The 2,250-nt window shown below is 38.8% G+C and overlaps 1 protein-coding gene across 1 annotated transcript; it reads left to right on the top strand.

The window, feature by feature from the left end:
• The first annotated feature begins 257 nt into the window (after positions 1-257).
• LOC138877648 (uncharacterized) lies at positions 258-1,253 on the top strand. Its single transcript, XM_070157274.1, has one exon. It carries the CDS (start codon positions 258-260, stop codon positions 1,251-1,253), a length of 996 nt encoding a protein of 331 aa, XP_070013375.1.
• The last annotated feature ends 997 nt before the right edge of the window (positions 1,254-2,250 follow it).

The following is a 2,250-nucleotide window of genomic DNA, read 5'->3' as shown; positions in this document are numbered from 1 at the left end:
TAAGGCATGTCGGGCACTATGAACTAAGGTCGCACGATATAGTTTCAAAGGAGGTTAACTATACAAAAAATCTTTCCAAGGCCCATTGCCCCGATGTTTGGGAGCCTCCAAGTCTAACTATATTATGTGGGAAGTCCACGAAAAAATGTACGGGAACCACTCGGGTGCAGATTCCTTAGTACTAAAATTAATAAGGGCAGGAAAATATTGGCACCGGATGGAACAAGACGCTAAAATATATGCTAAAAATGCGATAAATGTCAACGCTATGCACTGTTGGTACATCAACTGGCAGAGCCACTACATTCAGTTCTGTCACCATGGTTGTTCATAAAATGGGGGATGGATATCATCGGACCACTGCCCCGACCCCCGGTAAGATAAGATTCTTTTTGAATAAAACTGACTATTTTTCTAAGTTGGTTGAAGTAGGTCCTTATCAGAAGATCGGTGAATGTGAAGTTGTAGCTTTCTTATGTGAGAACATAATTTGCAAATTTGAGATACCAAAAGAAATAGCCTGCGACAATGGTCCACAATTCATACGCACAAACATCACAAAATTCTTCGAAAATTTGACAATCAAGAGGATCACATCATCGCCTTATCATTCGATTGCAAACAGCCAAGAAAAATCAACGAACAAATTCATCATACAAAATCTCAAAAAAAGATTAGAAGTAGCTAAAGGAAAATGGCCCGAAGAGCTTTCAGGTGTACTATGGGCATACCGAACAACAGCCAAATCAAGAACGGGGGAGACTCCTTTTTCTCTTGTGTACGTGGAAGAAGCCTTGATCCTAGTGGAGGTAGGTGAACCTACCATGAGATATTTTTGGTCAAACGAAGAAGCAAACAGTGAAGCAATGTTACTCAATTTGGAGCTGCTCGATGAACGCAGGGACTTGGCATATATAAGGACGGCAGCTCAAAAGCACCGAATAGAGAGATATTGTAATCCAAGGGCCAACCTCCATTACTTTGAAGTAGGAGACTTGGTTTTAAGAAAAGTAACTCAAAACACCCAGGAACACAATGCGGGAAAGCTAGGTCCAACATGGGAAGGCTCCTGTCGGGTTTCAACTGTCACCGGGAAAAGAGTCATACGAGTTAGACAATCAAGATGGAGAAAAGTTGCCAAGAAAATGGAACATGGCACACCTCAAGAGATACTATTTCCAAGTATGTGTTGCATTCTTTTTCCCTTCATTCGGTTTTTTGTCCCAATTGGATTTTTCTGGCAAGGTTTTTAACAAGGAAACAACGGAAATCATACTATCAAGGAAGTTTCAACAACAGTAATAAGACCTTTTAATGACAAGGCACACAAGCAAATAACCACTACTGAGCAGGTAGATAGTCTTTTGCTCGTTAACGAAGTTCCTACCAGGAAGTTGAGTTTGCTGTCGAATAGAATTACCCGACCATTCACAAGTACAAGCCATTGGGGGAATGTTATATAATCTTTGGCTCGATAGCATAAATTCCTGAGGGGGAGTGAAGTTTGTTACCGAACTGGAGATTACCTAGAAATTCACTAGTGGAATCCTCGAAAATGTAAAACTCCCAGTATTCTAATTCGCATTCTTTGCATTCAACCACTGGGGGAATGATATGAGGATATGGTAACAACGATTGCCACTTCGACCGGAATATGAAACCCGAAAACATAATTGCATTATTTGGATCCGGGACTGCACGGCCAACCCCAGAGAAACAAGTTGTACAAGTTAGCCATAAGAAATGACAATTTCTTTTTTGCACAACGAATGCTTATGTACTTTTGAAATGGTAGGAATAAAGTAAAGTCCTTTTATTTCTATATTATTTTTTGTCTACACGATGAATTAATTTTATCATTTGAAAGTTAAACAAGTACTTCAAATACTAGTCCCGTAATAAATAGGAGACGTCCTCTTCAAGAGTATCATAAACATAAGAGGCCCTTCTCTTATGAAAACCCTTACATCAAAGGGTTGATTTTGTAAGAACTTATATCCGGAACCCAAATGCTTTCGGGGGAGAATACACCCGAAGCTCTGCATGATCAGATGAAAATAGTAAAACTTGCGCAAACATTTAAACAAAGAAAGATGCAACAAAACAAACTTGCTCAAATACTTAAACAATAAATACGCAAAGAACAAACTTGCACAAATGTTCAAATGAAAGTGCATAGAAAAGGACACTTATATGATAATTGAACAAAAAAGTGTTTTTGTTTACAAAAAAAGTTCCAAACAACACAAG

Source organism: Nicotiana sylvestris, chromosome 9 (genome assembly GCF_000393655.2).
Source record: "Nicotiana sylvestris chromosome 9, ASM39365v2, whole genome shotgun sequence".
Taxonomy (NCBI): Eukaryota; Viridiplantae; Streptophyta; class Magnoliopsida; order Solanales; family Solanaceae; genus Nicotiana; species Nicotiana sylvestris.
This window is presented reverse-complemented; position numbering and strand designations above follow the sequence as displayed.